The 12,472-nt window shown below is 40.5% G+C and overlaps 1 protein-coding gene across 4 annotated transcripts in view; it reads left to right on the top strand.

Moving 5' to 3' along the window:
* SULF1 (sulfatase 1) overlaps window positions 1-12,472 on the top strand; it is a 126,255-nt gene that overhangs the window by 74,546 nt on the left and 39,237 nt on the right. For all 4 annotated transcript variants that reach the window (XM_054057637.1, XM_054057638.1, XM_054057639.1 and 1 more), the window contains 2 exons: window positions 171-322; window positions 2,341-2,510. In XM_054057637.1, the coding sequence (XP_053913612.1) occupies window positions 171-322; window positions 2,341-2,510 (322 nt within the window). The remainder of the gene's footprint in view (window positions 1-170; window positions 323-2,340; window positions 2,511-12,472) is intronic.

Raw genomic sequence — 12,472 nt, 5'->3', positions numbered from 1 at the left:
TGAAAACTTATTTTCATTTCAAAACTCTCTCAGGTATAAAAGGAATATTTTTGGTAGAGCAACTCTGACTCATCCTAACACATTTATCTTCATTCATGCATGCTAAAATTCTTGGATTGCAAAGCCTCATTTTTTGTATGTCTGTGTTGTTGTTTTTTTTACCTTCACAGCTTTTTTTGGGAAATACCTCAATGAGTACAATGGCAGCTACATCCCTCCTGGTTGGAGAGAGTGGGTTGGATTAGTGAAGAACTCTCGCTTCTATAATTACACCATTTCTCGCAATGGTAACAAAGAGAAGCATGGATTTGATTATGCAAAGGTACTTTCCAGACGCGTAAATCAGTATCATTAATCCATATCAAAAAATCACTTTCACATAACTAATTAACTAGATAATTAATTAATTAACCAACTACAACCAAGAAATAGAGGTGTCATTTTCTCTCCAGGGCATTGCAAATCAATTTCTGTGTGAGAATATTAATTGTGCAATGGAAGAAAGTTTCCAAGGGCTCTTCAGTGCAGCCTAGTGATTCCTTTCTCCATCCCTCTCTCTCTTTGCTAGAAAGAGATGGTTCAGTGGCAGAAGGAAATAGTAAATAAAGGCTATTTCCCAAAATAATTGTGGCCTTTATGCAACTGAACTTTAAAGTTAACTGAATGTTGTCAGTTACTACCCACATAAGAAACCTTTGTTAATGCTGTTTTCCATTATACTGTGCACATCAGAAAAAAGGCTGTGTGCCTGTGGTGTCATACTCCGGATATGACTATGAGGATAGATAAGTGCAACAACGTGGCTGCTGGAAAACTTTAGAGCTTGTTTGTGCTCTTGACAAAGTTTGGAAAGTATGCCAAGATGACCTGCCCACTGCTGTGAAGTTTCTCGGAAAGGCTTAGGAGCACAGATTGCAGACTTTCCAGCCTGCAGAGAGCAATCTGGAATTTCCTCAGACCATAGCTCACAGAAGATGATACAGATGTTGCAGCTGTGGTTTCTGACCCATGTAATGAGATTTTATTGGCAGCTTGCGATGCCTGTTTCTGATTTCCCCACCTGTAGAAGTTACATGATAGTGATGATGTAGTTATATAAAGTAAAAAAAAAAATTAGGAATATTGGTTAGTTATAGATCCCTTACACACCCTGTGCGTGTAGGTAGAATAAATAAGGAAATAGGAGAGGAGTGGGTGCTTTGGGAGAGCAGTCATACAGGCATTTCACTTGAACGGGCCACAAATCCAGAACTTATCACAACCCTGGTGCCTCATTCTTAATACCATTTTGGAAACCAAAGGGTCATTGGTTATCTCTTCCATATCTTTGCAGGGCTTGTAGCAGCCAAGGCTACCGTGTGTGCTCTGAGTAGGCTGCAGGAGAGGGGAAGGAGCAGGCGGGACAGGGAGCGGGTGAGCGAGGAGGTCACAGCTGGTTGGCTTGTCCTGGCACTGACACACGACACAGACCTTGTCCCTCAGGCTCTGCTTTTGCAGCTGTTAGGGGCCTTGAATCCACAACATATGATTAGTCATGCCTGGAAGTGCTTGAAATTACAAACATTGTCTCAGCACTTTCTCAGTGAAGCTCACACTAGACCTCCAGGCCAACGGCGAATGCTTCAAGGTGGCAGGTGGTTTAATTTAAGTTTTCATCTTTTTTTTTCTTAGTTCCATTTCCTCCCTTCCCCTTGTAGGCTTCCATTTGCCACCTTGGCCGTGGGTTAAGCCAGTTTATTAGCGAGTCACAACCTTAATCTCAGCAGCTGCACTGCTTAAAGTTGCACAATTAAATGAACAGAGCCTGCAGGAATTCAACTGCTCCCTGCATTCGCATTTGCAATTTCTTTGATAAAGATTTTTGCTGTCTGTTGACTATTGTAGCTTTCTTCCACTTTGTATGTATGAAAATGTATACTCTGAACAAAGAAAAAACCCATATAACAGTCAGTGATTTCTTGCAGTTAGGAGCCATTATCTTGTGAAAGTGTATTATCAGTTAGCTTCAAGATAGATATCATTGTCACTGTAGTCTGTAATTTTAAATATTACTTAGCATTATATTACAAAACCTGGCAATCGTATTTACTCAATGCCTTCTGTTGTATCTGATTTGCAAAAAGCACTGCCTCATTTTATATGGCATCATCTGCTTAAGAAAGTAATTACTGCTCAGTCTCCCCTATGCTCCCTCGAATCATACATCCCTTTGATGGTATGTTTTTACTTCCTCATCTGAGCTTTAAAGAGGACTTGAAAATTACATAATAACATGATAGTATGTGATATAATTAATCATGCACTTTATAACTTTTACTTTGTGTTAATAATATGTTTCAGGACTACTTCACAGACCTAATCACTAATGAGAGCATTAATTACTTCAGAATGTCTAAGAGGATATATCCCCATAGGCCCATAATGATGGTCATCAGCCATGCTGCACCCCATGGCCCCGAGGATTCAGCACCACAGTTCTCAGAGCTCTACCCCAATGCTTCACAGCATATGTAAGTCAAAATCACACACTGCCAGACTTGCTTCTTGTATCTGCTTCTTGTGAGGCATTTGTTTATGGAGATGTAGTAGGGACAGAGAATTCAAATATAAGAAACCCACAGCAAGCAGTGAATGTTTGCTCGTTTCTTGTGCCATGCATGCTCCTTTCAGGAGGAGAGTGACAGCTCTGACCACTATTAAAACAGAGAGAAGCTCTTTTCCTCCTGGGAAGTTGTGGGAGATTAAAAGGTCAGTGTCTGGCTTTGTAAGGGCCACTTCTTACAATACCCTGAAAATATGTAGACACAGGTCAGAATCTGTTGGAAAGATATTACTTCCTTCGTCTTCCTCTAAGATATGCACTTCCTGGGCTCTAACTACATGTATGGATTGAGAGGAAAAAACCACCCTTTTGTAGTGCTTTAGCACACAAGATTTATTTATAGACTTGATTCTGGCCAATTCCCAAAACAACCCGTTAGACTGCATTTTTAAATAACATGTTTAATTTTTTTCTGGTCATTACACTATAATAATAAAAAAAAAAAGCAAAATACCCTCTTCATTTTGCTTCTAGAATGGAGGCCAACTCCAGGTAAAAAACTGAGGACAGTCCTAGATTTAATGGCTTGCTTTATAGCTTCAATATTATGTGTCCTTTTCCTTACAGTGGGATGACAGGGCAGCTTTCCATTGCCCTTCTATCTAGTGTGGGCATGCAGACCTCTCTTCACATTTGTGCTGAAACAATGTCTTTGCACCTCCTTCCACACAGAAAAAAAAACTTAATAAAATATTTTAGTTGGAGTATACATTGATTTGGCCTCTGAAAATGAGGAGGAATCAGCTTCGTCACACTGTGGAAAAGCTCTGTGGTCTACATTTGCATTTTAGACACTCTGCAGTGTCTTAACACACAAGGATGTATTTGGTAGTTTCATTAACTGGTTTAAAATTGCAAGGAGTAGCAGTTGCTGCATAAACTGTGTGCATAAACCGATCATTAGTTGGGGCCAGAAAGATGTATGCTGCTCATGATATATGGTTAAATATTTGTTGGTTTCTATTTTTTTAACCTCTTATTGGCTGCTACTTTCTAGATATGCCACTTTCCCTGACCTTAGATTCTTAACTGTATTTTTCTTATTCTACATTCTCAACAATCCCACATTCCTGAGATGAGACTTTGCAACTAATGCAAATCGGTCAGAAATGTTTCACTTATTTAGATATTCAGGGTAATTCTTACTTGTACATGAAAGTGATTACATTGATATTTTTGTTTGTAAATAGTTTAGTTTGTATTTAGTTTGTAAATATTCATTTGAAAAGTTAGCTCTGAAGTAATCATCCTGAAGAATTGTTGTTGCATTATTGTGTGCTAAAGTAAGATAAACTTATAAATACATTGAGCTGTATGGAAGATTTTTCTAACTCCTTACCTGGAATTATCTAGTCCTGCAGAAAGCAGCAGGGAATGCTTGGGGGGTGAAAATTAGATCTCTTTTTCCTGTTTTTCCAGCTTCTGAAAATCGCCAGTTTAAGTGAAGCATCCAGGCCTGTGTGCCCTATTCTCTTTGCATTGGTGTGATCTCTTTTTGAAACATGGTGGCAGTCCTGCCATCTTACAGCAACTAGTTCCACAGTGTCACCCCATGCACTGGCAGCAAAGGACCACCTTTTCTTTCCTTTTAAACCTGAAACTTGTTTGTCATCCATGTCTCTTACTTCCCATCCTATGAGGAATAATGAATAGTCACTATATCAAATTTAACGGACCTCTCCTATGTCTTCTTCCAATCACACCATTTCATAGCAAGAGAGTTATATTTATTTGTTCTTACTCTGTTCAACAGATTGCTTCCCACTTAGTGGCACAGATTGCCTGGCCTCAGGCAAGCCATCCTGTTTGCTGTGGGACTATCCATCATACAGGATGGTAGGATTCAAACTGTTTCCACATAGCTGTGGGGACTATATCTGGAAGAAAAGCACTGAATCATAGTATCTCACCCTACCTCTCCTCAGGCCAAAGCAACTGATTTTAGGCTCCATGCTCACTGTCTTACAATAAAAGAGTGCTTGTAGGAACTTGCATTGGTTTATCATCCTCCTAACACTCTCTACTGCTTCGTGTTTTCAGCCTGCTTGTTTTCTGGCTTGTGCTTCTGGAACCAATGGGTTTAGTTAGTCTCCAAAATTTTAACCACCTCTCCACCTTTTACAGGTTGCATGTCCCCTGAAAAGATCCTTGTTTTCTGTTCACAGTCTTAGTTTCATTTCAGTACTTGTGTAAATTAATTTTTTTTTGTGGGGCCCAAACCTTGCTCTGCTAGGCTACTCTTGAAATGGCTCAGAATATGAGACTCAGTTGTTCTTCTTATTTTCTGGTGTTGATTTCTTGGAAACCTTATTGCAAAGAGTGTTTTCTCTAAGTGACCTTAAGAGATCCTTGCTGAGTTGTTTTGTGTTTGTTATTGCCCTGACTGCATGTGTTAGAGTTCAGTCTGTAGACTAAGAAATGAGACAAATTGAAGAGTAACTGCTAATTTGCATGGCTGAAGCCTCTAAATAACCATTTTCTCTAGCAAAAATATTAGCAACATACTCTAAATGATATAACAAGATCAGTTCTCACGGAAGTATTTGGTGCTCCCTGAAAAAACAGCACAAGAACAATAAAATCACTCCTGCCGAAGTTTGTGTAATTTAAACATTTAACCCTTAAGTTTTCTTCCTTGGTGGTCAAACACCATTTGAATCTCTTTCTTTCTGACCTTGGGTGGCAGCCATCTGACCTTGGATTTTGTTTTTAAACATACAGTTGCTATATCATGTTACTGTAACGCCTACCTCCAACAAAGAAGGGAAACCAGGTCAAAAGCTGCTTGTTGGCTGTGCAAACTGAGATGGGAGGTTATACCTACAAACCAAGAATTGAGATAGCCTGTGAACCGCATATGAGGGGAAGTTTTGTTTTAAAGGACAGTAGCTGAAGAAGACCCTTCAATTACATGATGTTTCTTTGCTGGTAAAGTGCCTGTCATTTGATTGAAATACAGCCTTTACAAATTTAAAAAATACACCAACAAAAAATTTATTTGGATGGTTCCCACTTGCACATATGAAGAGGAAAGCAGCTACAGCAGGAAATACTGCAGTTCAGGGAGAGTTCTGCCCTCAAATGTAGGTGTCTGTTGGTCTCATTTCCCCACTTAACAATGCAGAAAGAAGAAAATCAAATTAATGCAGCAGAAATATACATAAGATTCATGAAAATCCCATCAAAGCCAAAAAGAAAAGGATGAATTAAAGGCTGATCTAGTGGGACGTGTCCCTGCCCATCACAGTGGGGTTGAAACTGGATGGTCTTTAAGGCCCTTCCAACCTGTACTATTCTATGATTCTATGAATTACATTCCATCATTACCTTACAATCCTGTCCTCCTCAACACAGCCTGCTGGAGTGGCATGAGGAGTATTACAAGGACAAGAAAGGTAATGATGTGTACACTGTTTAATCATTAATTTAAAATTATCCCTGTTAGTTCTTATTAGCTCCAGTTTAACATGAAACACAGACTATGTCATACAGACAGCATTAGGTGTCTGTTCTCCCTCCCAGCCTCCCACCTCTCCTCTCCTGAAAATACCTATACTCTACCTGTGACACCTGAAAGTGTTTCTGAAAGTTTATGGTGGTTGCTATCACCCCAATGACTGGTATATCATCTGAAAATAAATCATACTAATGCATGTACTATAGCTATGCCCAGAAGCTATTTCTGTGGAAGAAAATGGGACTGGAGAAGATTTACTACTTGAAAGCAATACCTGAATTTTTGCTGTGATAACGAAAATCATTTGTTGAGGAGTGAAGTTGCTAGATCTTTAGAAATGCTGTTGTTAAATATGAAGTTATGACACAAGCAATGGCTCTCTAGGTGTCCCTGGCAGCCGCTACAGGAGAATCTTGTTCCATCAAACAGCTGAACAGGGAAGCTCTGACTCAAAGGATGCCCTAATGAAAGCCTGAATTCTCAGTTTTGCTCAGGGCCTCTGGCACTTCAACTTCCCTTCACTTTCCAGTGTGAGCCGGTCTTATGGGAGCTGTGAATCAAATCTAAGCTGTTTATAAGCTGTGAAGTAAACAAACCTTAAAAGCAAAACTCTGTGGGAGGCAGGTTTACTGAAAAATGTAAAAAATGGAAATCTGAAACAGTGCTTGCTGTGATGAGCTAAAGATCCTTGGGCTGGCAGGAGGACTGACAACCAGATTTTATGGTTACCTGGAAGCAATCCCATTGCCAGGCTAAAGATCTTAGGAGGAGCAGCTAGAAATGCTATCTGGGACTAGATCAGAAAGCTTCCCAAGGTAATCTGAGAAAAGGTAAATGATAGAGCTTTATAGAGCTGTATATTTCCATTTAAAGATAGTATGAACAGTGCTGAACAACCATGTCTGGCGGTAGCGGTGTGTTTGCAGTAGTGGAGCGTGAAGAGCAATGCTGTTGCACCTCTGAATCTCCACAGGAATCTTAAGTGTGAACATGAAGTGTGAGAGGGCTGCATTCATGATGCCTTCTTGTTACCAAGGCTGTCTGAAACATCTTCTAGTCATGATGTTATTTCTTCTAAGGTAGACACTTACCCTTTAGAGTGGGATCATACATTTGCATCTTGGTATGTCAGTCTGTCTTGTCACAGCTGGCCCAAGGCCCACTTGGACTCCTGACTTAGAGATAAATCATCAAAACCATCACACGTTATTGCTAGTGTGTCTTTAAACAGGGCTAGAAGAAACAGTGTGATACAGAAATGTGATAAGATTCTAGTTACACAATTAACACCTGAGCAGCAACAAATAATTCTTCCTAAAAAAAAAAAAATGGTATTATATATAATGAGTAATAATTTTTTTTTCTTCTTTATTCTGAAATACAGCAGTCATGTTACACTTCAGAAGTGAAATTTTCATACTGCACATGCCCAGATATATAAACATCCTTGGGTTTAAAAGATTCTCCTTTTAAAATGCAGGAAAAGTAGTTGCAGAATGGTGAAAATCAACTTCACATTAATACTGACCATGCCACCGGTCATGTTTTTTTTTACTTTTAATTTTGTCCAGAATCTAGACTCTCTACTTTCCAAGAACAGTGTCTAAATCTGGATGTCTACTTTCCCTAGAAACAAAAGATTTGTTTAATTACACTTTTTCTGAAGAAACATGACCTCTTGCACACTGTTTGCCAATCATATCTCAAAGAACAAAATAGGTGTTAATTTTGTGCAGAAACTATTCATTGTTAACAATGAGTTTTACCATAGGTATTATTTTTAAATGTTGTTGACTTTTATTTTTATGAAAGGAAAATGTTCCTGGGGCATATTAAGTGCTGTATTATTTTCACTACCTGGAGGTCTCCCAATACAAATAGAGGACTAGCCAAACACTCTGAGAACTCTATGGAATTATTCACAGTCTACATTTTTTAGATAGTATTTTTGTGAAAGTAGTTTTCTTTTGTTGCATAAAACCAGGAGGGAATTAGGTGATTGTAGGTTGAGGCAAAAGCTGATTTTCAGTATGAACAAATGAACAAATGTTGGTAAAGACTCTTGTTTCATTCCATGTTAACTCATCTGAAACAGAAATGTATATATTTAGATCAAACTTAGGAAAAAAATGTTAAAGTTGTGCTGAATTCTGGGAACCCTTAAAACATGCTGTACTCTGCTGTATTTCTTTTCTACACAGATACCACAACTGTGTAAACAGAATTAGTCAAGCTGAATCTCCCATTCTTTTCTTAACTTGTAAAGTATCTTTTTTGTAATAATGATTTGCAGAAGGGCTTTATTCCATTTATTTCATTGAATATAACAGAAAAAAGCAGTTCAGTTACTAGTAGGAGATAGTGTAATCCATTTCTGAATGATTTGCTATTTGAGGATCGCATTTTAACGGGCCATACAAGCATTCATTCTTTTGTGTTGCTGGGTTTTTTTTATTTCTTGTCTAACTTAAAGTTATTGTGGTACCTTAGAAGCCAAATGAGGTCTATCAGCTACTTTGAACTTCAAATGTCAATACACAAATACAGTAAATATGTTATCAGTAAGACTAACAAACATGCATGATACAAAATGCTGGGGTTTGTGTGACTGGAGATTATTGAGACGTTTTGGATTCAGGCCATGAAGCTGAATGCTATTCTAATTCCTTTCCTCTCAACGTAACATTAAGGATGTACTTGAACTGATGCTTACAGATGAAGAAAGTATAGATTTCATGGTGAATCTGTCTTTAAAGAGAAATGCAAACTAGTGCTTATAAGTATTTACTCCCTCCATAACCTGTAGAACACTTTGTTGTCACCATTGTCAGCTTTTCTGCTGCAGTCTAACAGGTGGTAAATAGACAGTGAACGCAATTTCTATGTATAGCATGAATAAAACAATGCATATTGATGCAGAGACATTAAATGCTAACAGAACCCAAACCACAAGTCATTGCTGTCCTGAGGAGAATGTAATCTGAAGCTGGAGAAGTCTAATAGTAATTTAGGTTTTGGTTTCTGCAAATGTGCCCATAAAATGGAATGATTTCATGGAATCATAGAACAGTTTGGGTTGGAAGGGACCTTAAAGATCATCTAGTTCTGACTCCCCCTGCCATGGGCAGGAACACCTCCCACGGGCATTGACACCTCCCACTAGATCAGGATGCCCAAGGCCCCATCCAGCTTGGCCTTGAACACCTCCAGGGATGGGGCATCCACAACTTCCCTTGGCAGCCTGTGCCAGAGCCTCACCACTCTCATGGTGAAGAAATTCTTCCTTATGTCTAACCTAAATCTGCCCCTCTCCAGTTTACACCCATTCCTCCTCATCCTATCACTACAAGCCTTTGTAAACCATCCTTCCCCTGCTTTCTTGTAGACCCAATGGCATGTGTGCCACTGCGGTCTTGGCCCTTGCTCTGATGTAGGTGCATCATCCCTCGCCTTTTCTTCTAGTCCATCCTCCACATGAAGAGCCTCAACTTTGATGTGGAGAGACACCTGAGGAGGTGTGGGTAAGGAGGGAGTTGGTTTTCTGCCCCGTTGGTGGACTTGCTTCCACTCAATACTTCCTTTTGAGCCCTTGCCTACAAAGTGATGGGGGGAAGATACCAGCTCTCTTTGATCCTCTCTGCATCTTTCTTGTGTAATAGGGACTGACCACAGTACTCCAGGTGAAGCCTGACAAGTGCTGAGTAGAGAGGGATATGAAGGGAATACAGACAAGTTGTGCAGTTTAATTCCTTTCTGTCACTTTTCCTAGGGCTCTTTCCCCTCCACTTTGGACTTGTTTCACATTTTTCCATCAGCCTTTGGCATTGGATATTTCACAGAAGGTCTTGTTCCTTGAATTGTCTGGGAGAAAAATTGTACTCATTCTCTGCCCACTGGATTTCTCACCCAGAAAATTCAAAATGCATTTGGAAAGTGTCTGTGAAAGGTTTTAACCACTCCACTAAACCCTTGAGTGCTGCTTTTAAATGCTATCCGTTATGTGGAGGAGGCTTCTGACAATGGCCTGGGAAAGTGAGACCTGAGCCTGCTTCAGCAGCTGGCTCGCCTTCCTGACACAGCAGCAGGCTGTCACAGGGCTGATGGCTGATGGTGACTCACAGCCACCTCATCCCTCTGTGGCAGGGGCACTCAAGAGTCCGCTGAAAAAAAAGCAGAGTTTTGCTGGAAAATGCTGATTAATCAAAAATGAACTCTTTTTGTGGGAAAACATCTCATTTGACAAACTTAAAAAACAGAGGAAAGTTCACACTGGAAGTACCCTTCTTTTCTGTCAATGTGCCTAATACATTATAGGTGAGTGAAATTCCTAGAACTTGCTTCTTCAAGGTGTCGTGGTTTAGCCTCAGCTGCCATAAAGCACCATGTGGCTGCTCACTCACTCCTTGCCGCCCTGGTGGGATGGGGAGGAGAATTGAAACGAAAGGGCAAAATTCATGGGTTGGGATAAAGATACTTTGGTAGAATAACAAAGGAAGACAAACCGTTACATAACAATACTTAACAATAGAAATAAAAGAATAAGCAAATCCAACGATAAACAACACAACTGCTTACTGCTCACAAAACCAACACCCACCCCACTCCCACACAGCAATAGGCCCCCCAGCCACCTCCTCCAGCTAAATACTGTCATATGGTGTCAAATGTCCCTTTGGCCAGTTTGGATAAGCTTCTTGTGCACTTCCCATCTCGTAGGAGAAAAATTAACTCTATCCCAGCTGAAACCAGCATCTTTTCCATCCCTTATTCTGTACATTTACATCATGTCCAGATCCTACACTTTCCAATTAACCACTACTTTTCCTGTGTTGAGATATTTATACACACACAGAGAGGTACCGCTCCCTTAGTCTAAACGCCATCCCTCTACAATGTCCTTTTAGTTCATTAAATCCATGACATTGAGCTTCATCTGTGTTAGCAGTCTTTCAGGGCAGGAGAGATGGTGTGTGGTGTTGGACTGTTCCATGCTGCATCCAGAGCTCACAGCTGGTGTATCTGGCCTTGCCTATACCCACGGTCTGTGGGTTTAAGATGTCAGTCTCACAGAAGCTGCTGGGTGCCAGTTGCTGAATCCACTTGTGGTTCCATCACTGCTGCACTTTGCTTGGTTTCATCCAAGTTCATTGTTCAATAGTTCAGGAGATTCTTACTGTAATATCATTACATGCTATATATCAACTGTAGTAGTGATGATATACAGTGACAAAGTTATATAGCACTTCACATCATACAGTTCAAATCATTGGCTATTGTTACCCAAAATCAAATTCCCTTGAGGTCCACACTGGACTTCCTCATCCTTCCGCATCCGTGTCCTCGAGCAAAAGCAATTCTGTGGATGTATTTGCCTTTGCCTGAGGCAGGAGTAGCTCACGCTGTCTTCTCTTCCTCATTTGCCCTGCAGGAACTTTATCCCCTTCTACAGCACATGAAGTTTTAATTTAGCAGGGTCAACTCAACTGCAAGATCCCCTAGTGTTAATTAACCAGGAGACTTCTGCTAAATGGGTATCACAATATTTGAAGTTCCCATCATTGCTCTCAGTATAGTTTTTAGGAGTCCGTTCAGTTTTCCCAGAGGCCAGTGCATGATGATATGATTCAATACCATGATCCTTGGCCCAGGTGTCTATGAGAATTGACTCCTATTGTCCGTCTCAATAGTTTTGGGGTTCCCATGTTGCCATAGGACTTGCTATTCAAGGCCCAGGATAGTATTCTAGGTGGTGCAATGGGGCATGGAGTGTGTTTCCAGTCATCTGGCAGTTGCTTCCACCATGGGAGCACATAGTTCTTGCCTTGGCAGGTTTGTGGGAGAGTGAAATAATCAATCCACCAGGCTTCTCCGTATGCTTGTTTCAGCCATCGTCCTCCATACCAGAGGCCTTAACCACTTGGCCTGTTGACTGCAGCTCATGTTTCACATTCATGCATAACCTGTGTGAAAGTGTCCATGGTCAAGTCCACCCTTCAATCATGAGCGCATATACATGTTGCTTCTCTTCCTTGATAGCTTGAGGTGACGTGGGCCCACTAAGCTATAGGTAATTCACCGTTATGATGCCAATCCAGATCCACCTAAGCCACTTCAATCTTAGCAGCCTGATCCACCTGCTGGTTATTTTGGTGTTCTTCAGTGGCCCTATCATAGGTATGTGGGCATCTACATGGTGTACTTTTACAATCAGATTCTCTAGCTGGGTAAGAATATCTTGCTATAGTGGGACAGTCAGATAGATTTGCCTCTGTGCTGGCAGTTACTCTGCCTCCATTACTGTAACCACACTCACAGGGCATTTGCCACCATCCATGAGTCAGTATAGAGGTAAAGTACCAGCCATTTTCCTCATACAGCAATATCTAAAGCCAGCGGGATAGCTTTCACCTCTG

This window comes from Cuculus canorus, chromosome 2 (assembly GCF_017976375.1).
Source record: "Cuculus canorus isolate bCucCan1 chromosome 2, bCucCan1.pri, whole genome shotgun sequence".
Lineage (NCBI taxonomy): Eukaryota > Metazoa > Chordata > Aves > Cuculiformes > Cuculidae > Cuculus > Cuculus canorus.
Note: the sequence above shows the minus strand (reverse complement) of the source record. Positions and strands in the feature narration are given on the sequence as shown.